This window comes from Ananas comosus, linkage group 14 (assembly GCF_001540865.1).
Source record: "Ananas comosus cultivar F153 linkage group 14, ASM154086v1, whole genome shotgun sequence".
Taxonomy (NCBI): Eukaryota; Viridiplantae; Streptophyta; class Magnoliopsida; order Poales; family Bromeliaceae; genus Ananas; species Ananas comosus.
The window spans coordinates 3,909,850-3,936,398 of NC_033634.1; the positions used below are offsets into that span (position 1 = coordinate 3,909,850).

The 26,549-nt window shown below is 39.4% G+C and overlaps 1 protein-coding gene across 9 annotated transcripts; it reads right to left on the reverse strand.

Annotated features, from left to right (window-relative positions):
• LOC109720317 (RNA pseudouridine synthase 4, mitochondrial-like) lies at positions 1–26,286 on the reverse strand. 9 transcript variants are annotated; one of them, XM_020247344.1, is made up of 11 exons: positions 25,816–26,282; positions 20,232–20,375; positions 20,087–20,158; positions 19,817–19,954; positions 19,648–19,695; positions 19,466–19,557; positions 9,754–9,859; positions 9,554–9,655; positions 1,763–1,874; positions 979–1,025; positions 1–492 (listed from the first exon to the last, which is right to left on the reverse strand). In XM_020247344.1, exons 1-11 carry the CDS (start codon positions 26,176–26,178, stop codon positions 136–138), a joined length of 1,581 nt encoding a protein of 526 aa, XP_020102933.1. In that variant the 5' UTR covers positions 26,179–26,282; the 3' UTR covers positions 1–135. The 9 variants fall into 9 exon arrangements, with proteins under 9 accessions (XP_020102933.1, XP_020102934.1, XP_020102936.1 ...); XM_020247345.1 differs by having other exon boundaries at positions 9,754–9,867; positions 19,477–19,557; positions 25,816–26,281; XM_020247353.1 differs by having other exon boundaries at positions 448–590; positions 25,816–26,286.

Consider the following 26,549-nt stretch of genomic DNA (forward strand, 5'->3'; position numbering starts at 1 on the left):
CTCTCAAACACACCCTAAAATATATTATAATCAATCATTGTGTGATCCGCATCCCTACGCTAGTAGTGGTGAAAAGAAAGCCGCCGCAAAAGGAAAAACACATGCATGGATATTCATCCTTCCATTTAATCAGGATCAAGAACTCAAAATATCCCAACTCTGTTGCATGTGCGTTGGCAAGGGTGCGACAAAGCTGAGCTTCTCAAGCTTTGACAAGTGGCGGTCATCATCGTTCAATGACTGCGGGTGCTCCAAAGCAGCGGATATATTCGGCAGAGTCATCTGCTTGCAATGCAGATGTAACCACGGCTGCTTCTCCGCTATACTCCCACCACCAGACTTGAGCCCGAAGGGAAGCTTATTCCTGGGAAATTTCTCGACATCGATCGTTGGCGGAAAAGGCACAGGTTTCCATCTCCGGTGTGACTTCCACCCATATTTGTAGTCCCCAACAATTGGTGTTCGTAGAACCTCCGCACAGTGGACTCGGAGCTTCAGCCGTACAGAGAGAAATTTGATCAGTCATTTGCACATTGCAAGGCAATCCGGCAATTTCTCACCAGCATGGGAGTTACTTGCACAGCTAATACCTTCATCATAGTTATCAAAAAAAATNAAAAAAAAAAAAAAAAAAAAAAAGCACAGACCTAACAGAAAATATGGCAAATTTTTAGATGGGTATCGGAACTTTAATGAGTTTGAATTTGCCACCGAACTTTACAATATGTTTGATTCAAGCATGTTCGTATCAAAATTTAATAGTATTTTCAACTTTTTGTCAGAAGATTTTGCAATCTAACAAAATATTCTATCATTTGATAAAATATTTTCAAATTTGTTTAACATCATAAACTACCAAATTCTAACAGAATTTGAAAAAATATCCGTAAAAATTTTCTGAAAAATAAAAGTAAGAGGTAAAGTAGTGAAATCAAAAAGTTTTTGAGTCCATATATTTTTACATTTCGACTGACATACCTGATGCTTCCTTCCAGTTAGTGGGCAAAGTTCTAGCCATGTGTAACCTATAAAGATTAAAACAAGGTAAGCAAAACTCACAAAAGGAAAACACGCTGAACTGGGATCGAATAAAATGACCTAGTAATAGGTTGTGACATACAGCTCATTTACAACTGAAAATTTCTAAATTTTTTTCAAAATTTTGAAGCTACAATAAACAAGAAAGCGTCCTTACGCTGTTGTTTGGTTGTGCTGCATTCACTAGAAATATGCTAGAAAGAGCATCAATACAGCAGAATGGTTCAAACAATAAAGTAAATGACATAAAAATATGCCAATATTATGGAATGGAAGTGCTTCCCTATCAATGCAACAAGGGCTCTATCCAAGTAATAATTGTCAAACAACATTCATCACCTGATAAAGTAAAGAACTAGATGAAACCTCAAATAGTGGAAATTGAAATAGCCAATCATTATTTAGAGACGGAACAGAAATAGGGAGCTGGGGGACTCTAATCATCTTGCAGAGATAAAGAAAATACGCAAGAATTCATGGGACGGGAGAAAAGCGGAAAATAGGCAGGAAAGAGGAAAAATAGTGGATATATGGTTTCAGACAAATATGGGAATGATATGAATCTTCAAAGCTATAACTGAAAGATGTCTTCTGCATGCTCTCTCGAACTCTAACTGAGGATCAGTTATTGGAGCATATATCCATTCCCTTCTTTGAAAAGAATATATTTGCAACAACTTAACAACAAAAATGACATACAGGCTGAGCGAAGTTTCTTACTAACCATGAGGGAAAGATTCAATCACTTTGTACTCCGTCAAAGCATGCTGTGCAGACGCAGATTTCATATCATCAGCTATAGTTATTCGCTCGGCTTTGCCATCTTCTTGTATGACCTGAAGCAGTGGAAGGATTCCTAATTTCAATACCATTAACCTAGAAAAAATATTCATTACTGCAACAAACAGATCAAACATAAAGAAATTCATAGTGATGTTAGAAAATTTTCTACGTTCTTGCATGTAAATATATGAAAGTACTTTTTCTCCACAGCTTGAATCACACCATTTAGGGATGTAAAAAGGCCAGGCAACCCACAGGCAACCCACAGGCTGCCTGGCCCAGCATAGTGGCACCCATGCCATGGCAGAGCACAGGTACTGTGGCACTCTGCAACAAAAGCTGAACTCATCTTTTCAATCAAGGTTTTAAGTGCCTGTCTGTCAGGGTCCTTTTGGTTGTCAACGGCCCTGACTTTGTCAATAACATTGAGTTTATAAAGAGTCTGTAAATGTTGTGTCGGGCACGATGTCGACATAGAATTTTTCTTGTTTGGGATGGACATTGCTTGTAAATTGGCATCCAGTTGGCTACCCGCGGGTTCACTCATGCTACACATCCAAGGGGACATAGGTATTTCACTAACGATGGCCGCTTATGCAACGGATTGAGCCGGACACGTGTCGGACATGGGTCGACGGCCTATTTTCCCATGGGTGTGCAGAGTGGGGAAAATGTACCCTTCGGTGAGTACCTTTGTACCGTGGGGTGCCAAATGGGTGGATGCCAATATAGGGTAGTACGGGAAGGTTGGGTGAGACATATCAAGTGAGCCGGCTTCACTAGATGCGGAGTGTCTTGGTGATCATTTTGCCCTAATCGGCCATGCCCGACCAAGTCGAGTCGTGTGCCTTTCGCTTGTAGTCCAACTTTTCGTTATCAATAAAATACTCGTTGTTTGTGCCAATTTGCAGGACCCCTTTACGTGCTTTCTCTTAATTCTCGGTCGTTGCCTATTTGCGAAGTTGTGCTTCGGGACGGTTTGGCTGGCTCATTTGTGCAAGTGACGAACGAGCGCCACGGGGGCTTTTCGACAAAAAGTCATTAGACCCGTGACACGTCGGCACGGGCCGTATCTATCGTGCCGTACCGTGCCAACAAGATACCGGCACGATACAAATCTCGTGCCGATGGTACAGCTCAAAACTCTCTATTCTTTAAATTAATAAGTAATTTCCTCAATAAAGCTCAAAAGATGTGATAAAAAGACATAATAAATAGTTAGAATATTTTGTTGCTAAAGAAAATAAATATTTCATGCTATTATGTGTCGGCACACAAGAATTTTTTTGACCGGCACGCATCGGCACAGCTCGGCACGCACCGTGCCGTACCGTGCCGGCAAGTTTCCGGCACAACCCCGTGCCACGGCACTTAAATCCTTGTTTTCAATATGTAAGATCTTGCAGCAATTAACGCAATGTTGTAAAGTATTAGCAATTAACGCAATGTTGTAAAGTATATAAAGTACTTGGAATTTCTTCATCAGGAAAGATAATTAATCTTTAACAAAACAATAATTTTACAATAATGAACCCACAATGCAAGAGTTATACAAATGAATAAGATAAATTATGTAACAAGGTTTCCGATCCACGCCACATAAGAAAGGTTCCTATCGGACTTCGACCCAAAGAGGTCGTCCAATGTCTTTCCTGTAACCCTCGTGTATCCATCATGCATCTGGGTATTTTGCTAAATCATTACTGTTGCAGAGCATCTAACATGTGATATGGACACGACAGCTAAAATCAAATATCCGTGCATCAGAGTTAATAACTAATAAACCAATATTATGTGCCCAAAAATATTTTAAGTTTAAGTGATGACTTCATGCGATGCATGACAAAATTAGGGTTTGCCTAACCTCGTCGAGCACAAGCAAATTTAGGTGTGCTTAGGATAATATTATAGGGAAACAAAAGATTAAGGTTGAAGATGTTAAATTACCTCAGGATGTATAGCAAGGAAGGAGAGGAGAGGACGAGGCAAAGATTATAAGGATGGAGAGATCGAAATACGAAACTTCTCTTAAGACAAGTTTCTTAATTCCATCAAATTCTTCTATGATTACAAAACCCTACGCTATATTTATAGCCATAAAAAAATAATCTAGTCTAAAACAAATCCCACAATTTTAGGAATTTTTCTTAATTCGAACATATTTAAAAAGCCCCTAAATCATATCCCTAATTTTACGGATATATTTCATATAGAAAATTCTAACAATCAATTAAAAATGGGTAAAACAACTTAGCTAAAAGAAACCTTGCTTCATATAGAAAATTCTAAAAGATTTTCTTGCTGCATCAATTTGCTTCCGCTGCTTGTATCTCGTCCCCGAGACTAAAAAAAATTTTCGCTGCATCAATTCACTTCCGCTACTTGTATCTCATCCCCGAGATATGTGTTAAAGCTCAACAATAGCCCAGAATATGGTCCAAGAATTCCATCACAGGTAAAGAAAGCAGCATGTCGTAGCAGGAGGCACTGGTGCATCTTCTTTAATTTGACTGTATTAGTAGATTTGGTTGGCAACTATGTCATCTTAATACCCTTATAATCAAATGAATATGTATTTTTATAACCATCATGGTGCACTCGACGACCATAGAGCCATGCCCGTCCCAACAAAATATAAGCCACTTTCATTGGAAAAACATCACATTGAACCTGTTCGATTAGTCCTCAATTGGATAGGTAACCAAACACCTTTGCATGACCTTTGTGGTTGGTGACCCATGCAAGTTTACATGGCTCCGGATATGAATAACTCTCCAATTTTAGTTCTTAAACGGCTTCGTCGGATGCCACATTTGCACGCTTCCGAGATCAATAATCATAGAACATACTCGGCCGTTACATCTAACCTATTATGTATGGAAATTTGTATTGCGCATCTTTATCTTCTTTTTCTAGTTGGGTCGTGAGCATATAGATAGAATAATGTCAGAATGTTCAAATTCCTTATCGTATTCATCCTCCATTATTTCTTTTTCATCTTCATTTGATACCGGTTTGGTGCGTAGTCCTTTTCCTGGAGCGTAACTCATGCCGGATCGTTCACGCTAACCATCAATCCCAAAAGCTCGAGCTATTAAAAATATACAACCAATTCATTTAAAGCATACAAACACAACAATCATGGGTCTTGATTGTGACTCAACCCAACCAGTCTCATACCACTTCGAACGTGACTCAGCCTAACCTGACCTCCCACCAATTCGAATGTGACTTGGCCCAACCTAGTTCCCACCACAAGACATGATGCTAGCGACTTTAAGCCAACGATCCTTCCACCCCACCACCTTACCCCGGCGCACATGACAAATTTGTAGCATGCGGGAATCGAACCCGTGACTTCTAGCTCTGATACCACTTATCGGATAGTTGGCGCTAACCATTAATTCCAAAAAATGTGAGCTGTTAGAAATACGCAATCAATTCACTTAAAGCGTACAGATATAACATCCATGGGTCTTGATTGTAACTCAGCCCAACCAACCTCACGCCACTTCGAACATGACTCGGCCTAATCCGACCTCCCCTTATTTCAAACTTAACTTGACCCAACCTGACTACCCTCTATGGGTAGAATATTGGCCTCTTTAAGCCAACTAGTCACAAGCAAATTACACTATGGGCAATGATATGAATAATGACTTGTCTTGTTGCATCGAAAGCATTGACCTTCTGAGCTCTTCTTTGTTGGCTTACTAGTAGAATGTTTAAAAGAGGTCGATATACTCAATATTGTAAGAGCTATGAAGTGGTGCTTTCTTCAGAAGTCGAAGCTATGTGACGATGCTAATGTAGTTGGCGACCCTGTTGCCGCTCTTCAATCTGATAGACTACTTGAATCACATCAACTAGGGAAAACAAAAGACTAGTAGCAAGCCCTGCGACGATTTCAAAGTAACGGCCTCGCTGACACATTGTAATAAGATGATCTTCATTCCAAAGGAATTCAGATCTTGTTGCTAGATTATAGAATTTTGTGGTGTACTCTACGTTTTTGGAACCCTAGGTGAGCCACATATATCATAATTGAATCCGTTGAAGGTAGTCAGTGGGGATGAAGTGCCAAGACATTGTTTGTTTCATATCTTCCCATGTTTGGATTGTCATGTAATGATGTTGCTGCTTTCAGGTCCACCAAATTCTTGTAGTTCCTCATAGTTTAGATTTTGCGATAAGAATTTTGTGTTCTTTGGATGGCAGTTGCCACTGAAAATATGCTTCGAGACTATAAACCCAATCCAAGTGAAGTTCTGAATTCCTATCTCCATGAAATTCTGGGATTTCAAATTTGATTCCATGAGGGGCATCTCAAGGTTTCACGGTAACTGCGTGGATTAGACATGTTGAGGGAGATTTTGAATTGGTGGTGGTATGGCCGAAGGTAAAGGTGGTACGGAAGTTACAGATGTTAGGGAAAAGTCCATGGGTGGTGGAGGTTTAGAATGAGTTAGGTTTTAAAGTTGTTTGATTTCGACTAATTGTTGGTTATTTGCGGCTTGAAGAGATTGCAAATCAGTTTCTAACTCTTCGAAATGAGTGTAGATAGAAAGCTCAAAATTTCGACTAATTGTTGGTTATTTGCGGCTTGAAGAGATTGCAAATCAGTTTCTAACTCTTCGAAATGAGTGTAGATAGAAAGCTCAAAATTTTCAAACATAGAACTAAATTCTGCATTTGAGAGTATTTCGAAAATTAATTTATTGGTCAACTTTGGCTCTAACACCAAAACTGATGTAGGACAAAATTAGGGTTTGCCTAATCTCGTTGAGCACAAGTAAATTTAGATGGGCTCACGATAATATTATTGGAAAACTAGAGATTAATATTGGAGATGAAATTACCTTAGGATGTGGCAGAGATCAGAAGGACAAAGAGATCAAAACACGAAACTTCCCTTAAACCAAATTTCTTAATTCCATTAAATTCTCCTATGATTACAAAACACTAGCCTATATTTATAGCCATAAAAAATTAACCTAGCAAATCCCACGACTATAGGGATTTTTCCTAATTAGAACATATCTAAAATGACCCTAAGTCATACCCCTAATTTTTAAGGATTTATTTCATATAGAAAAGCCTAAAATCTATTATATATCAGTAAACAAATTAATCAAAACATAATTCCGAAAATTAGGAAAAAATTTTAAATTTAAATTCTATAAGATTTTCTTGCTGCATCAACATGTCTAAAGATTACCTCTAAGCTTTTAAAAATTGAATGTCATATTATTAAAATAAAAAAAAAAACTATAAAAAGATGTCATGGCCAATGCACAAAACTTGTCTGCAATCTCCCTCCACAGGAAAAACAGGAACTCTTGCTTTTCAACAAGGATGGTAGAGTACCCAATACTGAAATAGATGCATCTCCTTCCAGCATTTCATGTCCCATGTCCAGAATCACTTAAAATTTGCTAACTGGAAGCTACGGAAGCACTTTAAATGGGCTAACAAGATGTTGTAGAATACTACGAACATCCAAACAAAACATTGTGCTATTAGTCATGACGATGCATGATCTTCACTGTTCAATTGATCAGACAAAGTTCCAATAGCGCTCACGTTGTTACCAACCAATCAGCCATGCATGTATTTGTTGCACCATATGCATGAGGTCAATTGATGCCAATGACGGTTCTTTGAAGGACTTACGCTTCTAAACTTTAGGGATGAGCTTACATATTGAAGGTATAGAACAATCAGGAGCCGAATAATTCTTGCCAAGGAGTCAATTGCATTAGAAGAGAAGGGAAGAAAGGTGTAAAAGCAATAAACCTTCTACACTATTCTCAATAATAACAAACAAATATATTGCCAGAGTTGGTCAACTTAATCTTTCAGTACAAACAGCCTGTTTGGCCTTGTTATAGGATGAAGTGCTATGTGAAAAGTATTATAGTAATTTCCTCCAAAAGGTTCTCTTGCACTAGAAGTAGAAGCACTAAATTGGAGCTTCTGACTGAGGCTTTAGAATCTCATTCTTCTCTCTGCAGCAGAATCTCTAAAATTCTCTCTTTGCCAAATATTCTGCTTGAGGTTGCTTCTGCTGAAAGCAGCAGAAGTGGGAACAATTAAAGCCTGTTTGGCCCAAATTTTCAATCAAGTCCTTATTGGTCGAGTGCTTGAATCATGGCGTTTGCATATGCACCAACAAATTGGTGCTCTCAAAGAAAGAGATCATTGTTTTCATATTTATTCATTTCTGCTTCTAAACAGTAGAAATGGCCTATGTTCACAAAGAAACTGTGGAAAAATGAAGCAAAAAGGAGCTTAACATGAGACTGCTACAAACCTATCCCAGACTTTGTGCTAAAAAAGGATACACAGATTTCTACAGCCTTAGATGATAATATCTCACTAGAGAAATGAACATGATTGTCTGCAAAAATAATCAAGATTTCGCACCTTGGATGAACCTGAGAATTCCACTCTCACTAGCAAGTCTTAAGGGTTTTGGACAAAGAAAGATCAAACTAAGGACCTAATTGTGAACGAAAAAAACACTTAGGGCATGTTTGTTTGTACATAACTGAGAATCAGGTTGAAATCCAGTTTCATCTAAAACTAAATCCAAGTGGAAATTATTTTTCAGTCGTTATTTTATGATGATAAGCTAGTCACTTTAGATTTCAAGTTTCCCCCTTTTCACTATTTGTTTCACAAAAGGTGAATGGCGACAAGTTCTCCTACTTATGTTTGTTTCACACTTTCACTGCAAGCAGCTAAATATTAACCCTCTCCAGAGAGATGATTTCCGCTGGGTGAAAATTCCACTATTTTCTCTGCTGCTTGCCATCCTACATAAACGACTTCAGAGGTACACAGGCAAAACGAATTATGACATTTTGGAGTGAAGTAACACTTGGTTATCATTTATGACAAACCAATCCTCTTCTTTCATACTCCTTTGGACTGACATTGAACCAAATTCAAAGCAGTAAATTTTTAATCAAAGGAATCAGATTGACATGATATGGTCTCTCATTCATTGAATCAATCAAAAAAACACACAAAATATTAGAATGAAGCACCAAATTTGTTACTTTAGTAACTAAAATGGGTACAATGCACCATTAGTCTCCAAACTTTAAGCAGACATTTTGTAAGCGAGCTTTTAAAGTGTGCATTAGCCACCTCAAACTCCTCAAATAGTTTCAGATTTGTCCCACCCATTATCCTACGTTAGAGAAACTAATGTCTGCAACGGATGCATAAATACATCTGTCCACCATCGAATCCATCAGTCCACTCCATATCATATGTCAATCCTAGAGTCTACTGAGCTAGGTCATTTTTATTATCTAAGAATTGGATGGTAGATTGAAGGTAAAAATAGGGCGTAGGGCTGATGAGTGCACATTGCAATGATGTATGAATAGACCTAGTGCAGGAAATAATTTCCCCTCTAACAGAGATAATGGTAGGGACAAATATGAAGTACAAAGAGCTTTGGGGGTGTCAAATGCACACTTTTAAAACTTCAGGGACCAATTGAAGCCGCACTAATAGTTTATAGACTACTAGTGTAATTTATTCTCATCAAAAGTCTCATGACAATTGATGCTGTGCAAACAGTTAAAGGTCATCGCAACATAAGCACTAAATATGCAAACCCTAATGACACCTTGCAATAAAAAATCTCCATATTGCAATGCTTGGAAACAGTATAATAGATAGTATGAACAAGTTCTTGATGCCAGAGAATACCAACCTTTGCAAGTGGAGCCGATATTAGACCTTTGCTATGTCTTGGAATTCCAATAACAAGTGCCAAATACTTTCTTTGAAGTACTCTACTAGCACTCTTAATATCCTTGAGAAGAAGAAATACCAGATTAAAAAAAAGGTGATAGATTGATTACTCCCAAAATAAATAGCATTTTATCTCATGATAATATCAATTAGACTTACATTAAATGAAGCTCCAGTAGTTTTTTCCCGGAAAAGGGAATGAAGTATTGAAGCGCAAAATTGATTTCTAGCCAGCACAAGAACACCACTACTATCTCTATCAAGCCTGTGAACCTAACATATTAAAAGTATTGTTAACAAAGAAAAATTTGTGTGGAAACCGAGGAAACTAGCAAGTGTTCTTCTTCGGATGGCAATAATAATTCCTTGCTAATTTACTCAAAATCGAGGTAGAACTGCAAATTCATTGTATCACACAGTAGCATTCACGAATCACGATGTCCATTGCATGTCAAAAATGATTGACAATACAAGAGAATATTCATCAATGGGTAACATCTCACATTTTTTATGGTGCACCAGGACTAATGTAAGTGAAATATGTATTGCAAGAGTGTATTTGAGATCATCAGCCCTTCCATATGTTAAAAGATATTTATATCCGTAACTTTTTCATCCAAGGCATATTATGTGAACCGCAACTAATGTCTAGGAACTGCTTAATGAAGCGTCTAAAATCCTGATTCAGCCTGCCTATTGAAAATTCAACATAAATAGAGTTTGATAATTTGCTCCACTTCCTTAACAGGAGTCTGCAGAACCAAACTATGCGCTAAAATTTATTCCAATCATCAATACAATTACATTAACGGGCGAAGCCACAACCTCTTCTCCGCGTTTTCGGCAAGTGGGTCCCTCCCTTCTTTTTTTTGACGTCGCTCTTTCATTTCCATCTCTCTCTCTTTCCCTCCTCTCACCCTCTGCAACCGAAGCCCTCTCTCTCTCTCTTCTGTGACTCCGTACGCCTCCGCCTCCTAACTGCCGCTGGAATCGTACTTACTCCTTAGCTCTCCTCTCCGCATTTTCGGCCTGTGGGTCCCTCACGCAGCGTTCGGCTTCTCCCTCTTTCTCTCTCGCAAACCCTATGTTCACCTAGGGTTAGCCTCTCCTCGGATCCGCCGCTTGCCCGAAGATCCTTCCCTCCCTCTACCGTACGTCTGTATCTACCCCAAATCGGGCCATTTAATGCCGCCGCACATCCGCCGCTGCCTGTATCTACCGCAAATCGGTGCATTAAATGCCCCCCACGAAACCGTCGCTTGGCCGGAGGTGGTTTCCTCCCTCAGTTGTACGCGTGTATCTACCATAGATCTGGGCATTAAATGCCCCCGTCAAATCCCCCCGCTTCTCCGAAGATCGCTCGCTCTCTCCGGTTGGCTAGGGATCATGCTGATCTACACTGTACCTTCACTCTGGCGCCGTTCCGCTGTCATCTCGGAACGGTGCGCCACTCAGAGCCGGCGCCCTTCCCCATCTCTCATCCCTTTTCTTTTGGCTTGTTACGGTGCTGGTATGTATATATACCGTTGGCAAGTAAGATTTCATGCCCAAAAAATTCCTTTCGACCTTGCAACTCTTACCGACCAACTCTATTGTTATTCATAATGGTGCTGCCTGCATTGAGGAGGTCCGATTCTCTAGAAGTTTCCTTGCTTACTTCCTATTTTGATGTTCTCTGTCTATGTGTAATGTCCATGTCTGGATTTGTTGATGCTTGGGTGCTTCGATGTTGGGTCGTGGTTTTGCACGCGACTTCTCTTGCTCTGCCTGCTGTAATCTAGTGTTTTTTATCATGAATTTTGTTTTCCTTTGCTTTCGTTCCCTTGGTTTTGCCTTAGATTTTGACAATTCTTTTTCCTTATGTTTACTTTTTTTTCCGTTCTTTTTACCTTAGCTTTCCCTAATAGACAGTTTTTTATTGGGCTTCTTCCTATTTTTTTTAAAAAAAATGATCTAATATTTTCAGGCTAGATTTTGGTAAATTCTTTCCCTTATATTTATTTTCTTCTTCTTTTTAGCTTTGCTTTTCCTAACATACTGTTTTTTACTTGGGCTTCTTCAATTTTCTTTTATAAAAGCTGTTTCACTTTCAGTTCGAGTCCTACGACAAAATACAGAATCGGTTTTCTTATTATAGTACTTCTTTTTCCTTGGTTCGCCTCCTTCTCACTATTGCTTTCTCCATCCTCTGGAGCGAGGCAATGATAATATCGACAATACTCAGAATCTATCTCTTCTTTGCTGATTTTGGCCCACGGATACTGCCTTCTTTTCTGAAATTATCCGCAATGGCACAGCAGTCGAACGGCCTCAGGACAATCGCTGCAGCCTGCGGCTATTACTGCAGAATTCCAATCCATACAATGTTCATCGTAGTTGCTTTGGGGGAGGAGGCCACGAATCTGAGCCTTGCATTATGTTTTCCCATATTTTTAGTATTTCTAGCTACTTTTTGCCCCAATATTTTTTTCCTTAAATTTAACAATCTGAATTTTTTTCTAGGCATTAACAATCTGAGTAGCTCCACCGGCTATTTTTACTAACTTTCCTTACTCCTTAAAATTTCCTCTTGGGTTTCCGTGCTGTTAGTGTAGGCATGGACGTGGTCGATGTTCCATTTAAGCACTTGCTACTCGAAATTACGCAGCAATTGTCGATGTCGGTGCCAAAATATGGCCTTAACGTGGATACATCGGGTCAGCTGAGTGCTTACGTCAATGTTGAGGTTTAGCGCGATGACTCTGTGACAGAGACTATTCGTTCTTGGGGCTCTTCAGCCTGTGTTGCAGGTCTATCCAAAGAGGGTGCGGCACGCAATAGTATCAACACTCTACGCGACGATCTTGGTTTCAGCATTCGTGATACTAATTTTGAAGACGTTAAGTTCTACAAAAGTTTGTACGATCATTTGTGTGAACAATACAATGCCTTGATGGCAAAGTATAATACCCTTAAGTAGGATTACAAGTTTTTGAAGAAGTGTTATAACAAAACTATGGACGACAGAGACCGTTTCTGTGCCGAACATTCCGAGATTCAGCAGCACTTGGAAAGGGTTTTTGCAATAATAAATCGAACTGACGTGGTCGCCGATGCCCCCTGGAAAGGAGCTGCACCCCAAGAGGGAGCTGCACAGGATCCTTCTACGGCATCGGAATAGTTTGAGAGTATCCAGACTATTCCTTTTTTGGTTCCATCGGGCTCGGGCCTTCCATCTGTCATCTTTTTTTTTTCTTTATCGCTGTCGTCAAGTCTCATGCTTTTTGTGCTTCCCAGCTCTTTTGCTCTAAAATATGTAGTAGTTTTTCTTGGTTTTGTTTTTAACTTAGATGTCATGGTGTTTCTCTCAATTTGTTAAAATGTCCTAATCTAATGTTTCTCGCTACTGGTCTAATTTAGTTCAAAGATATCAAAGCTTCTGTTCCCCATATCTAATGTTTTCTTGGTTTTGTTTTCTGTAGTATCCTTTATATATACATACATATATATATATATATATGGATGCCACATGCCCATGTCTATACATATATATATATATGTGTGGATGCCACGTGCCCCCATGCATGGTTATCCATTCAGAGTCTGCCAGTGTCAGGGTGGAAGTGGGAGTACATCACGATGGACTTCGTCGTTGGATTGCCTAGAGCGCAGGGTGGCTACGACGCGATTTGGGTGATAGTGGATAGACTGACCAAGTCTGCTCACTTCCTACCGGTTCAGACTACCTGGTCCAGAGAGAGACTTGCGCAGCTATACTTGGATGAGATCGTCAGGCTGCACGGCGTGCCAGTGTCGATTGTGTGAGACAGAGACCCGAGGTTTGTATCCCAGTTTTGGAGGAGTCTTCAGACAGCCTTGGGCACTCAGCTACATTTTAGCACGGCGTTCCACCCACAGACAGATGGTCAGTCAGAGCGAACCATACAGACTCTAGAGGACATGCTGAGGGCATGCGTCCTGGATTTTAGAGGAGGGTGGTATCGACATGTGAGACTGGTTGAGTTTGCATACAACAACAACTATCAAACGAGCATCCAGATGGCTCCGTTTGAGGCGTTGTATGGACGTAGATGTCGATCCCCTCTATTTTAGAGTGATGTGGGTGAGAGGAGGACACTTGGACCGGAGATTCTACTTGAGGCTGAGGAAAATGTGAGAATCGTTCGACGACACCTTTTGACAGCTCAGAGCCGCCAGAGGAGCTACGCCGATACCAGGAGACGAGACTTGGAGTTTCAGGTTGGAGATCATGTTTTTCTCAAAGTCTCGCCGTCCAGAGGGATACGCCGATTTGGAGTACGTGGAAAACTTAGTCCACGGTTTGTTGGCCCTTTCAAGGTATTGGAGCGTATCGGACCGGTTGCATACAGGATAGCTCTACCCCCGCGACTTGCTGGCATACACGATGTTTTCCACGTCTCAGCATTGAAGAGATACGTTTTCGATCCCTNAAATTTATATGAATTTTAGAGCACTTAAAATGCATGCCTTGTGTATTATGAAAATTTCACTATATAGTAGAGCTATATGAGTAGAATGCATGCATACGGAAAAAGTGTTTATTTTGCAAGTGAAAAATACATCTCTTATGAGGATTATGGCTTGGAACATGTACTTTGGAACATAGTTGCCATGCTTTGACATAGAGAACAAGAGTGTCATCAAGGGGCACTTGAAATTAGTAAACTATTAAACTGCAACATAGAGACATATTGATAGGCCACTACATATCCGCTATATTCCATGTTAGAGATATGATGACATAGAGATAGGCCATTGAAATACTTGATATATTCCATGTTGTTAGACATGAGGACTTGGTACTTGAGACAGATCATTGCTTGCTCGCCATTGTTGTAGTATCCTTTATATATACATACATATATATATATATATAGATGCCACATGCCCATGTCTATACATATATATATATATATATGTGTGTGTGTGGATGCCACGTGCCCCCATGCATGGTTATCCATTCAATTAATTGAGGGATGCAGCCTACACCTCTCTAATTATATTTTTCTTTCTCTCTTTCGTGTGGAGTGGAGAGCCGAAGCGGAGGAGCTCGGTGGAGGTAGTCGCGAGCACGAGTTCGACGCCGACGACGCGTCGCGAAGCCATTCGAGGGTACGGTTGGGATCGTAGCGCTGCGAGGAAGCTAGGCGAGGGTACGTTTTCGCCGTTCTCGACGCCGCGTCGATGTCCGATTAGCCTTTGAGGTGAGTGTTCCGTTGCATTGCTTCAAGTATTGTCATTTCGAGCTTGGTGCTGATTTGCAGAATTTTCAGCGTCGACCGTCGGTATTTCAGTTCGTACTCGACGTAGGAGCTTCGGTTTTCGACGGGACTTGGTTCGTTGGATTCGGGAGTTCGAGAGGAATCCACAAAGCCCTTACTTACTGGATTTGGTAAAGGTTTGCTAGGTCGGAATTTCGCTCCTCTCTGTTGCTATTTTTGAGGCAGAATTAATGCTGATTGTCGGATTCTCCGTGTAGAGTTTGGCGGGAGCTTGACTTCAGACCTTGGGAGATTTTCGGACGTTTCGGCAGGTTGTTCCGCAGCCGAGGGGAGTTCCGTGCTGCCGGGGATTAGCGAGCGAGGTGGGTTAATCATCGGTTTATACTCCTAAGTGCTTAGTAGTCAACATGTATGAATTTTGGATTTTGTGTAGTTTACTTTAGCTCGAATTCATGGATTATTATGTGAATGACTAATCTGAATTTGGAGCATGTGATAATAAATTAAGTAAATATACATGTTGGACTTGGAACTTGACTTAGGAGAAAACAAGCGTTTTGGGACCTGTCACCTGTTTAAACTACCTGATTTAGCCCTGGGGGCCGTTGTATTAATTTATATTGTTGCAGTATCCTTAAAGTAAGTATTCCAGGTAGTTTACTTTTCAGTTATGCTCGAGCTCGGATGCCGAGTGTATTTTTACTGTAGCGTTCAGGCTGTTCCGGATTGTTGGGTGCCGTCGGGATTGACGGTGGACCCGTATCGCCGTTTTGGCGTTGGATTGTGCCGAGAACACGTTACCTGTTGGTTGTTAGACCAGTTTGAGTCGGTTACTTGACTTTGGCTATTGAGAGCCTGATTGAGCTCGACAGAGATACGCTGCATACTCGGTTGGGTAGCGCCCATGAGTGCCACTCCGGAGACGGGCTTTGTGCTTTCGCGTTGGTGTCGCTCATGCCAGTTGGGCTTGCTCTCCACGGACCAGTTAGTGTGGATAGAGCCCGATAGTCGCAACGGGGCAGGGACGGGTGTATTCACAGTCCCAGGGACGGGTATGTTTACAGCCCCGATTGGATTGGGTCAGTTTTGACATTTCCTACAGTTGGTTAGCATAGAGCAGGATGGTGTAGTGACTAGTAGCTGTAGAGTTTATTCCAGCACTTTACTTTTACTATTGCTCCCTTCTGTAGACTTAGTGGGTGGACCGATGTTGTTTTTGGGCGGCACCCACTGAGGACTACTTGTTTTTACAGTAGTTCTCACGCCCAGATGTTACCCCTATTTTGCAGAGCCACAGGTTTCGGCTGCTGCGCCTTTCGCGGATCAGGATCGAGGCAAGGGCGTCGCGAGTTAGAGCCCTACCCGCTGAGCAAAGCTAGAGGCACCCTACTGCAGGTAGTTGTTTTACTTCGAGCTTATGTACATAGTACTTAACTTGCCAGAGCGAGTGATGCTGTATTTTGGATTCTGAACTATGTATATGAAGCTCAGTTTGTTTAGCTTTTGTTTACTCGAGCAGCTCTATACTACTGTTTGTAGTATTGTTTGATTTACAGGTACTGATGTCGCTTCGTATATAGAGGAAATTCCTTTGTATACGGCGAATTTGTCGGCGTGCCCGGAGAACGAGACATCCGGGGCGTGACATTTTCCATGCATTTTTATGTGTTTTCCTTTGTTTACTTTTGTTCCCCTATTAACTGCATTTTGCCTCGAATCAAGGCTTCCTCCACATTTTTTTGTTGCCAAGAATAGTTTTGTATGAAAGTTGTCAATAAACTTACAAGTTGGTAAAACACTAGACTAGCACATTTACACATTTTTTTGTCAATAAACTTACAAGTTGGTTGCCAATAAACTTGCAAGTATTTACATTGTAGCTTGAATATGTCAAAAAAAAAAAAAGAACCCATTCTTGCTTACTTCCTATGTCTGATGTATTTCTTGCTTTCTTTTGAGCTGCAGTTGTATTATTTTCTTTCAGCAAAATTTTGTTAAGTTGTAGAAATGCATATGTGTGTAATTATTTCTTATCAGCTATGTTGCTTGCTTGGGTTTCGGAGATGTACGGTTGTATCTATATAGTTATTTTAAAAAAAAAAAATGGCTTTTTCACTATTCTATTTTTTGTTGAATGCATTTCTTCATAGGATCCAAAAAAGAAAAACCAATGCTTTTCATTGTTCTACTTTTGGTTGAACCTGCACATTCTTCGTTTGTTATTATTGGGTTTTGGAGGTGTACATGTACCTATATAGTTATTTTTTTAAAAAAAAAAGGCAGGGCTTTTCACTATTCTATTTTTGACTGAATGCATTTCTTTACTGGATCTGAAAAAGAAAAACCAAGCCTTTTCACTGTTCTACTTTTAGTTGAATACATTTCTTTACTGGATCTTCTGTTGTTTAACATTTATTATTGTGTTCACTGTAAATTTTTCTATCCGCCGCGAAGCGCGGGTACTTAACTAGTTATAAAATAACTAGACTCCTTAAATCTATTTCTGGGATCATCTGCTTCACCTGATACATTGCTTTCCATCTTAATTTAGCAAAAAAAATAAGGACAGAGATAGTTGCACAGATTTTATCTTTCAAATTGGTAAGAGAAGAAGATGCCAGATTGGGGAAAATTATGTCGTAAACTAATAAAAATTTACCACTTATAATAAGAAGACAGAAGCTGCGAAAGGTTAATATTAGAAATTTGACATGCACATTAAACAAACATATACCATAGGTAAACAAAGATCCATAACCAAGTTTCTTTTACATTCTCAAAAGGAACAGATCAGCATTTAAGAGTGATTGACCTTGTTTGCCCAAAGTATAACAAATCTGCGGTGACTAAATCGAAATTTTCAGGCTTTAGAGGTCATTTCAGTACAGAATTTTTGCAATATGTTCGCGCCAAGTGAATACAAAAGCACAATCTTGTAATCAGCTGGCTACATTTATCGTGCCGGTTTTTTTTCTGGTTTTTATGTTTTATTGTGATTTGTTATTTAGGGTTTTAGAGTTAATGATATTAGATCTAATATTCTCTATTCTAGAATCTCATCTAATTCAATCTAGAATTACCTAATCTAATTAATAAAATCTATAATCTAGAATCTAATATAACATATATTTAAATTTATCTATATTCTAATTTATAATTACGAACCTAATCATATCTATTCTAGAATCATCTATTAGAGTATTAAATATAATAGAATATAACTAATTAAATTCGATTTACGTAATTCCAAAAAACCTAAATTAATCTAACCTAGTTTAAAAATTCTAATCAACAATTACCCTATTTAATCTAATATCGAATATAACCTAATCTATTTAATATGTAAGTTTCCTAATCTAATTTAATCTAATCTAATCTTATGAACAAACAAATGTTAATCTAAAATTACTTCAGCTGTTCTATTCCAATCTAGCATTTGTAAATTAACATAAATATAAAATAATTCTGATTTAGTATTGTTAGATATATTAGAATATACAGTTGATTATAGTAGATTATATAGTCAATTTAATTTAAAAATACGGACAATATCTATACCAAAATTGTCAAATAAATCTTGTATCTACCGATGACAATATGCTATATAATCCATCGCAATGATCTATACGAAATTAATCAGTCATTTCTTTGTAAAGATATTGTGTACTTGTGAAGTTTATTATTGTATTTTAATTTTTATTCTCTATGAGTTATAATTGTACTTTACATATAATAAAATTTAATCACTATATTAATTGATGAGTGTAGTAAACTATACATAGCCAATATTCATAATTATTTTACTAAATCTTTCAAAATAATATTATAAGAGTATATTGGGAGTTGGGACCAAAAAATCTAAAATAAGTCTGTACCAAAGCGTGCCACTAGGAGGTCATACGTATCCATCGGCACGGAAGCGTGCCACACGTTAGCACGGAGGCACACTAGTGCCGTACCGTGCCCTGCAACAATCAGCAAGCCTCTGTGCCACGGCACTTTAATCCTTGACTAAATAATATCTTAATGAGTGAGCTTTGAAAAATGATCTGCTGTGGAACTGGTCCATACAACATTTAAAAAGCTACATGTATTAGCTACTTGATATCTATATAATGTATTTTTAACCAACTATTTATGTTCTAAAAATAAATATTTTACTTTTTACTTGCAGAATTTTAATAAATATATTAGCAACTGAATATAAAAATTACTGTTATACAATTGGATGTAAGTTACCCGCTGCGAAGCGCGGTATTTAGCCTAGTCGAGGCATTAGAGTACGAAGCTACACGTAAGTCCAAAAAAGCAACTGAAACTTTAAATGATAACTAAAGTTTGTGTAATGATGTATCAAAAGATTCACATGCTAAGAGCAAGCTAAAGAAATATCAAAGCTTAACATGCCATGACCTATCTACAATGACACAGGTACATGACATCTTTAAATGCCTCTATCAACAATGACAGATTATCCATGGTCTTCTGATAAATAATGTTGCCAGGTTGGTTGTGAATAGGTATATTAGAATTTTAATAATATACAAGAAAGTGAGTTACCATTTTATGTTTTGAAAGCATGCACAAAATAAAACGAAAAGAGGAAAATCAAATAATAGTAAACTTACTTTAGACTTACCAAGCGAGGTGACTCCGCATATTCATATTTCAACGAAATGGAAGCTAAAGCATCAATGCTGTATTTAATGCCAATGCCACCCTTCTCGAAGGAAAAAAAGGAAAAAGAAAAACTATGAAACAACTTATATAAAAAGTTAAGAAACAATTAAGAGTCAAATATGACACAAACTTGCACAGGCATGCTTGGGGGTTTATTGAGAACGATGATGGTTGTGTCCTGGAACAATCAAATAGAATAGTATGGAGAGAAAATGGTTATCATCTTTCACCCACTCATCAGGATAAATAAACCAAAACAAAGTGGAATGAAGAACAATACTTTGGTGAAAATTGAATACCCGGTACAATTCAATGCTGCGCATGTATTTCATGTCATCTTCACCACTAGCATCATCGAACTTCCCAACAATAGACTTTTGAACAGTAGCAGGTAAAAGGATCACATCTCCAGGCATCATTGCATTTTTTGCTGAAACCTTCAAATAATAGTATAAAAAGTATAAGCCATGAGAAACTATAATATATGGTTCAACAGAAAGAACTTCTAGCGGTTCAATTGTTGATTTCTTAAATTCCAACAAAGAAATATTTTAGATCACAGTTGTTACTCTTTTTGACTGCATCTTCTCAGCATGGGAATCCATATAAGAAATAGTGGAACTTGCCACATTCTTCCGAACCTGGAACCAAAAATAGTAGATTTACTTTAATAAGGGCGGATGATTGATTACACTGCACAATTATTGTAATCACCTTATGATGCCAACTCTCGTGAAAGCAAGAATTAAAGTGACGTGGCACAGGAGCATGCTGTTGTCTGCCTGGCACTGTACTGCATAGGTATGCTTCCGCGCCGACACGTGGCACACTTACGTGCCGATGAATACACATAACCTCCTAATAGCACATTTTGGCACGGGCTTATATTAGTTTTTTTTGTCCCAATAACCTCTTATAATGTTATTTTGAAAGATTTAGTCAAATAATTATAAATATTGATTATATATAGCTTACTATACTCACCAATTAATATACTAGTAAGTTTTTTTATATGTAAAGTATAATTATATCTTATAGAGAATAAAAATTAAAATACAATAATAAAATTCACAAGTACAATAATTATATAAATTTATATCTTTACAGAGAGATAATTGCTTAATTCCACATAGATCGTTGCGGTGCATCATAAAAATTTGTTAGATCTATCCATAAAATTTAACAATAAATTATATAACAAATAAATTAAATAAATTTAAGTATCAATTGATTTAATTTATCTTTTAATTTTATCAGTATTTTCAATCTTCTAATTCAAAAAATAGAAATTTATGCTAGATGTGCCTTGAAATTTGGTTATCCTAATTTGCCGAAAGCTTCACAGTGCGTCAAATTTTGGAAAAACAATTTATGAAGAAAAAGTAGATGTCTGTGGTGGAAGCGAAGGGATCGAATCTGAAAAAGAGAGAACCACAATAACCAAAAAAAAAAAAAAAAAAAAAAAAAAACAGGAAAAAAAAAAAAAAGAAAGAGGCCGGCATGGTACTATGCTGCAATACCCGCACTGCGAGACCCCCTTGTACCGTAAACCCATATTGGGGAACGGTACGTGCCGCCCCGTGTCGTAGGGCATGGGGCGGCACTTTAATCCTTGCATGAAAGTTCTAAGTGCTCGGGGAAAAAGACAAATCAACAATGCCCGAATTTTAGTACTCAAACGCAGCAAAAATTGTACCCATATCAGACATATATTGCCAATGTGCAATAATATGGCAAATTCATGGAAAAGCATAATCAAATAAATATCACAAAACTAGGAAGCTAATATTTCACTACTCAGAAAAGGAACATCCAGCATAGAAGCACTAACAAAAGCCCATGAGAAGAACTGATGAGAAAATTCACTTATACGACACACAATTACATACATATACACATAAACACATACGTACTTGTTAATTTATATTTGTATAGATGAGTCGTACTACACTCTATACGTTAAATGTTTTGGCATAAACTTTAAAACCTTTATAATTTATGAATACCCAAATATATATCACATAGAAAGCAACAACGTTCATTATAATCTAAAGTATGTCCACTACCTAAAAATAAGAAATAATCTAATATAGATTGTTTGCTCATGCGTTGAGATCCAACTAACGAATTGTAACACCCCATTATTTTTATTTTGTTTTGTTTTAATTTAATTTATTTATTTATTTTTGATAGAGAAGGGCTATTTTGCATAACTTAAAAAGTTTAGCGGTCTAAGTGAAATTGTGCAACCCTAATTAATTAAAAGCTCCCAAATCTCTCTTTTTCTTTGTTGTACGGCACCCCAAACCGGTGGCTCCTCTCTCTCTTGACCGTATGCCCACATCTCCATCGACATCTCTGTTGTGCACGCGATCTCTCTCATTCTCGCACGCGCGCACTAAGTGCAATGACTAAGATTTTTTCTATGTAAATTTGACATCTTTTTAAATGTTACCATGTGTATCTTAATTTTAAAACTGCCCGTCAAATTTCAACGAAAAATGATTTATAATAAAGATTTTACGCAATTATTACTTTTTCATTTAAAGTGAATAGTAACTCGTATTGCCGGGAAAGGCCATTGAGTGTAGATGGCTCTGTCGCATACTGAACTCTGTTTCAGGTAATCCAATAGCTTGTTTTCGATGGTCCGACTATGTCGGAGTCAATAGCGCTGACGGATTTTGGGTTTGACGCACGATTTTCGAGAAAAGTGGATTTTATCGCAGAAGAGTCATTTATTCCACACTATTGTTGCTTTTTAAAACTATTCGTTGCTCCGTTTTGCGTGAAAACACACGGGCAGGGACCTTTCTGTGAGAGAAAGTTATTGCAGGAGTGGATCGCAAATATTGAGGTTTGAGGACTTCCGGGGAAATATCCTAGAGTTATTCATATACATATATATATATTAGTATAGGATTAGGGCTAATCCCTAACCCTAACGCTAATCCCTCTTCCCCTCTAGCCACCTGAGGACCCCTCCCCTCGCCGTCGCCACCACCGGCCACCGGAGAACAAGGAACTCTTCTCTCTCTCTCTCTCCCTCTCTCTCTCCCCAATAGGTTGGTGTGGAAAGGGAGGGATACCCGAGCTTCCTTGTGCCCAGCCGCCGCCGGCCTTGACCGCCGTCGAAGTCTTCACAGGACCTCAGGCGGCCGTCCTTGAGGTGTCCCAGCGCTGCCATGCCTTGGGGGAAGCGCCGCAGCCACAGGAGGAGGCCCGCAACCATGCAGCCGTAGGGAGCCACCCGGCCGCCGCCGCCGTGCCGCGCCGGCTCAGATCATCACCATCGACCCCAGGGAGGACACCTGCGCCGCGCCAGCCACCCTCGAGCCGCCGCCGCATCGTACCGTTCTTCTCTAGCCACGGCCCTATCTTGGGCTCTATCTCCACAACCGCGCGCCGCCATGCCTTCCACCGCCGACCAAGGGTCCCAACCCCTCCCTCCGGGTGCGGTGACCACCCCCTGGCCGAAGATCGTGCTGCCATGCCGCCGGCAATCCCCTGCTTGATGCACTAGCTCGGCCCAAGCACTTACCTGAGGCTGTCTTGGGCCGATCTTCGTTTTCGGCCACCGAAGACTTCAGCGAGCTTCCAAAGCGTGAGCACCGCACTCCTGGGACCCTGTGGAGTGTCGTGCTCACCTCCGCTGCGATCGGCGAGCACAACGATCTAAATCGCTTCCGAGGCCAATTCTTTGGCAGTTTTTCTTACTGATTCAAGGCTCTCCGACCGTCGGTTGCGCTACAGATAGCAAGCACGAGTCTCGTAGCTTCGAGACGAGTCAAATCAACTGGTTGGTTTGGTCCGTTGTGATACAGATCGCGGTAACGAGCCATAAACTCCTCTTTATGTTTTAATTGTTGTATAGTTTAAGGTTTAGAGATTATGTTTGCATGTTTTACGCTTTGGGGACCCTGTGTACTGCCCCGAACAGCATGAAGACGCTGTTATAACCTCTTGACTGATCATCAAAGGTTCGGGAGTCATTGCGGAGTTAAATTGTGGTCTCACGGCACTGTTCGGTGAAAATTCGCCGATCAGATGGGGGTTAATGGGTGGGTTTTGGTGTTCTAGCGTTGTGGATAGCTTGAGAACCCCACCATGCCTTGTTGGCTGGTTGTTACTACCATCCTCGAAGTACAAGGTGGTAGATTAGCGGCGAGAGGGTTTCGAAGCCTGTTTCGGCAATTTCGGAAACCCGGTTTGGCAGATTTCTGCGTAGTTGATCCTTTAGTATTTGTTCAGAGTCGTTGCTGCCCGGGCACTTATTTTGGTGCGTTTGGGGACAGCGGATGGTTATGGAAGGGATCGGGGAATTTCGGAGCAATTGTGGGTTCCGGAGGCGTTTCGGTGAGTTCCGAAAGTTCTGGCAAATTTTGGGTTATCGGTTTTCGTTGTTTGGATTGTTTGGGAGTCTCTCCTGGGTAGAACTTGACTCAATGGATCTTTCATAGGTTCGACAGACAGATTCCGTGCATTCTAGGCATCGAGTGCACGATAGCACAGGTGGATACTTCGATCCGAAGTCGGATCAGCAGTGCCTGCTCAGTGACTTCTTCTCTTTATTCTCCTTTGTGATTGCATAGTATATCTATGTTTACTTATTGAGCTTTTAGACATCATTTGATTTTTCGTTTGACTACTCTACGGTTACTCCCATTTTATCATTGTAGCATAGAGTAGCATGTATGGTAGTTAGTTGTCATAGTTGGACTTGATGACTTGGTGGTCGGTGATACTGTATATCCGGGCAATGTGAAATTCGTCTTACTAGCCCTAAATCTAATTGTTCTATAGGAGATAAATATAATCTATAAAGGGGCTCACCTATTAGATTTAGAACAAAATATTTATAAATGGCTAGGGCTATGAGATGTGGGTTATCTCTAGACATGGAGTAATCAAGATGCATAAACCATTAAAGTATAGGCCCACATTGGCAAATTGTCTCATGCTCTTGGCAATTGAAGTTTGGACTAAGGAATGTAATCTGATATCTAGCTCACTCTGGTTCCTTAATACGGAAACTATTAACAAAGTGGTCAAGTCTTCAATCTTCACATTAAACCTCGCCTATTGAAACGCCTAGCAACGTTTTCCTTTAGTTGTTAAAATTGAAATTTTCTCTGCAAGTTTGAGTTTTTTGGGAATTGTTGCAGGGAATATGAACAAAAACTAAAATTTCCCTAAATATAATTGTTCTAATTTTACCTCTAGGCTCTGACTTGGTTAATATTTATACTCATTTTCTTACTCCACTTCCTAGTTTTGATGTAAACGCATGCTTATTATGTATAGGAGATAGTTAAGTCACCTCTTTAAGTGTAAATCTATAAATAACACTAAGAAATTTCCCACCATACAATTTTGCTCCCTAATAACAAACGAAATTTTTCTACCTAATATCTCCTCCCCTCATATTATTTGTTATTTGACTTTTTTATAACATTGAACTCCTTCCTTCCAATTATATTCCTTATTCAACTTTTGATTGATGGGCATTGAAAGAGTCAATCTCCACCACGATCATGCTCATAGTCATTGGAGAATTATTCTCAGCTAATCCATCAAGAAGGGCGTAAATATACCTTATGATAGCATTTAACACGCTTCTCGATTTGTCAAATTACTTTTACTTTATACTACATCAAATGGTGAATATTTTAATGTTTATTTTGATTTATACATTTTAATTTGTTAGTCTCTTATTCACTGGCAAATAAATGCAACTGTTCTAACATACCTCACCTCTTATCCACATGCCTCTCATATCCTCCCTACACATAAAGTGAGCAGGAGCTAATTTACTGCTGCTTATCAGCTTTAACACCAGCATACACTCCATGTGAAATACCAATCACATTAAAGACTTTCTCATAAATATTATGATTTTTGCCTATAAAATTATGATATTTCATCTATTTTGACATAGTTTCAGTTATTTAGATCAAAATCAACAGGGGTCATCAATCTGGGTTGTCCAAGTATAGCAACCACGGAGTCCCTGTTGCTTCAAAAATCAAAATCAATTGCAATAATTTAAACATGTTCAAGAGTGCACCGAATCCACGTACAACACAGGGGACGGTAAACTTCCTCAGACCAAGTGAAATAGATTGAACACTGGTACCATGTAATAAAAAAGTTCAACACTAATAGTAGAAAATAACTCAGAACAAGTAGTGGCGACCGCCCTCGCATGCATGATAAGACCAGGAGTTTAGGGTTCAGGGTCAAATAGGAAACAGCAAAGGAATGAATAGTCTTTACCACTGCACTTGTTGTTGCTTACCTGCCTGAGCCGGAAGAGCTTGTGCACGAGGGTTGCAGGCAGGTCGGGGCAGCAGCGCCGAACCCACTTGAGAGCCGTCGTAGTGTAGTCATCGCCGCTGCATCCGGCGGGGTATCCGCCCCCACAGAACATCATCTTCTTGGCGAGGGAAGAGGGGTCGACGGGAGGAGCGGCGAACGGGGGCAGCGCGAGCCATCTCCCCTTCTCCACTCCCCGCCCCTCTTTGATTTCTTCTTCGTCCTTCGTCGGTGAGTCGTCAGGAGGCGAGGCTAAGTTGGTAGAGAGGGAGCGTCGATAGAGATAGAGACGGGCTTGGAGCAGCACCCGCCGCGGAGAGGAGAGAGGGAGGAGGTCGGCGGCCATTTCATCAATGCGTGCTGCGGAGCAACCGTGCGCCGTTGAAAATTTAGGGCATTCGCATGACGCCCAAGAAAAGCCAAGAAACCCAACCGAAAATGATAATAATTTTAAGTTTTTGTTTTAATTCGATTTCTCATTTCTCATTGCAGGTGCGGGTTGACTTTGCTTTTCAAAAAACTTTTAACTAAAATGTTAACTTGATTTTGCATTGAAAATTTTATAATTAAGTAAAAAAACTTTGTTTTTTTTTTTATTTTGTACACGGTATTCGGCATTCGCACAGGTAAACCACTGCAAAGCGTATATGGGGACGTATGTATAAACTGCACAGCATATTAGCATATATCTAAACTCTAAACCTGTCCAAACTGTTT

What these genes read in the sequence shown, in the direction of transcription:
- LOC109720317 (XM_020247344.1), bottom strand. Translation starts at nt 26,178, where the DNA reads ATGGCCGCCGACCTCCTCCCTCTCTCCTCTCCGCGGCGGGTGCTGCTC. An exon ending in GCAGCATTGAATTGTACCGG is followed by an intron (nt 19,696 to 19,816) that starts GTATTCAATTTT and finishes TGATTGTTCCAG; the next exon opens with GACACAACCATCATCGTTCT. An exon ending in GATTGAATCTTTCCCTCATG is followed by an intron (nt 1,026 to 1,762) that starts GTTAGTAAGAAA and finishes TAATCTTTATAG; the next exon opens with GTTACACATGGCTAGAACTT.